Here is a 787-nt window from a genome sequence, read left to right as displayed (position 1 = left end):
TTCTTGTGGGTTTTGTAATGCTGTTTCAAATGTTTTATAAGCTTGAATGAAGAATTACATATTTCACATACAAAAGGTCGCTCGGTACTATGCACTGCCATGTGGTCTCGCATAACTTTGGCGCTATTAAGTTCCTTACCACAAATATCGCAGACACACTTTGAAACCTTCAGATGGGTAACTGCTATGTGTCCTTTCAATGTAATGGGATTTTTGAAAACATTGCCGCAGTAAGAACAAACAAAAGGGGTAGTACTATGGGTAAATTTATGAACCTTCAGACTTCCACGGTAATAAAACGTTTCACCACATACTTCACAGACATACTTCCTAGAACCAGTGTGTAATTGCATATGATCTTTTAGGTTGCATACGTTAGTAAAAGACCGAGAGCATACATCGCAACGGTAGCCGCGATGTTTCTCGTGTACTGTTCTAATATGATGCATGAGAGTACCTTTTCGGGTAAACACTTTGTTACAAATATGACATGAAAACTCTTTCTCACCACCATGAATTTCTAGATGACTCTTCAAACTTTTAAAAGTCTGTAGGACAGCAGGACAATCTGGACATTTATATTGAGTGACATTGTTCATTTTAATAGATGTTACACTTCTAAAATGTTTGATAACTGTAGGTATATGTACTTGCATTGTGTGATTCTTCTTCATATGTCTAACAAGCAAGTGAGCATATTTGATCACATTCTTGGAATCTGGAGGACACAGGTTACAAACAAAGTCACTGTTCTCATGTTTGATGAGCATATGGGACCACAGATTGT

At 37.2% G+C, this 787-nt stretch overlaps 1 protein-coding gene across 1 annotated transcript; it reads right to left on the bottom strand.

Annotated features, from left to right (window-relative positions):
- Positions 1–5: 5 nt before the first annotated feature.
- LOC103523490 (myoneurin-like) lies at positions 6–780 on the bottom strand (the record flags this gene model as incomplete). The annotated part of the gene is made up of 1 exon (XM_008488530.3): positions 6–780. A coding segment is annotated over exon 1 (765 nt), but the record flags the coding sequence as incomplete, so codon positions are not given.
- Positions 781–787: the final 7 nt, after the last annotated feature.

Source organism: Diaphorina citri, unplaced genomic scaffold (assembly GCF_000475195.1).
Source record: "Diaphorina citri unplaced genomic scaffold, Diaci psyllid genome assembly version 1.1 scaffold24546, whole genome shotgun sequence".
Taxonomy (NCBI): Eukaryota; Metazoa; Arthropoda; class Insecta; order Hemiptera; family Psyllidae; genus Diaphorina; species Diaphorina citri.
Note: the sequence above shows the minus strand (reverse complement) of the source record. Positions and strands in the feature narration are given on the sequence as shown.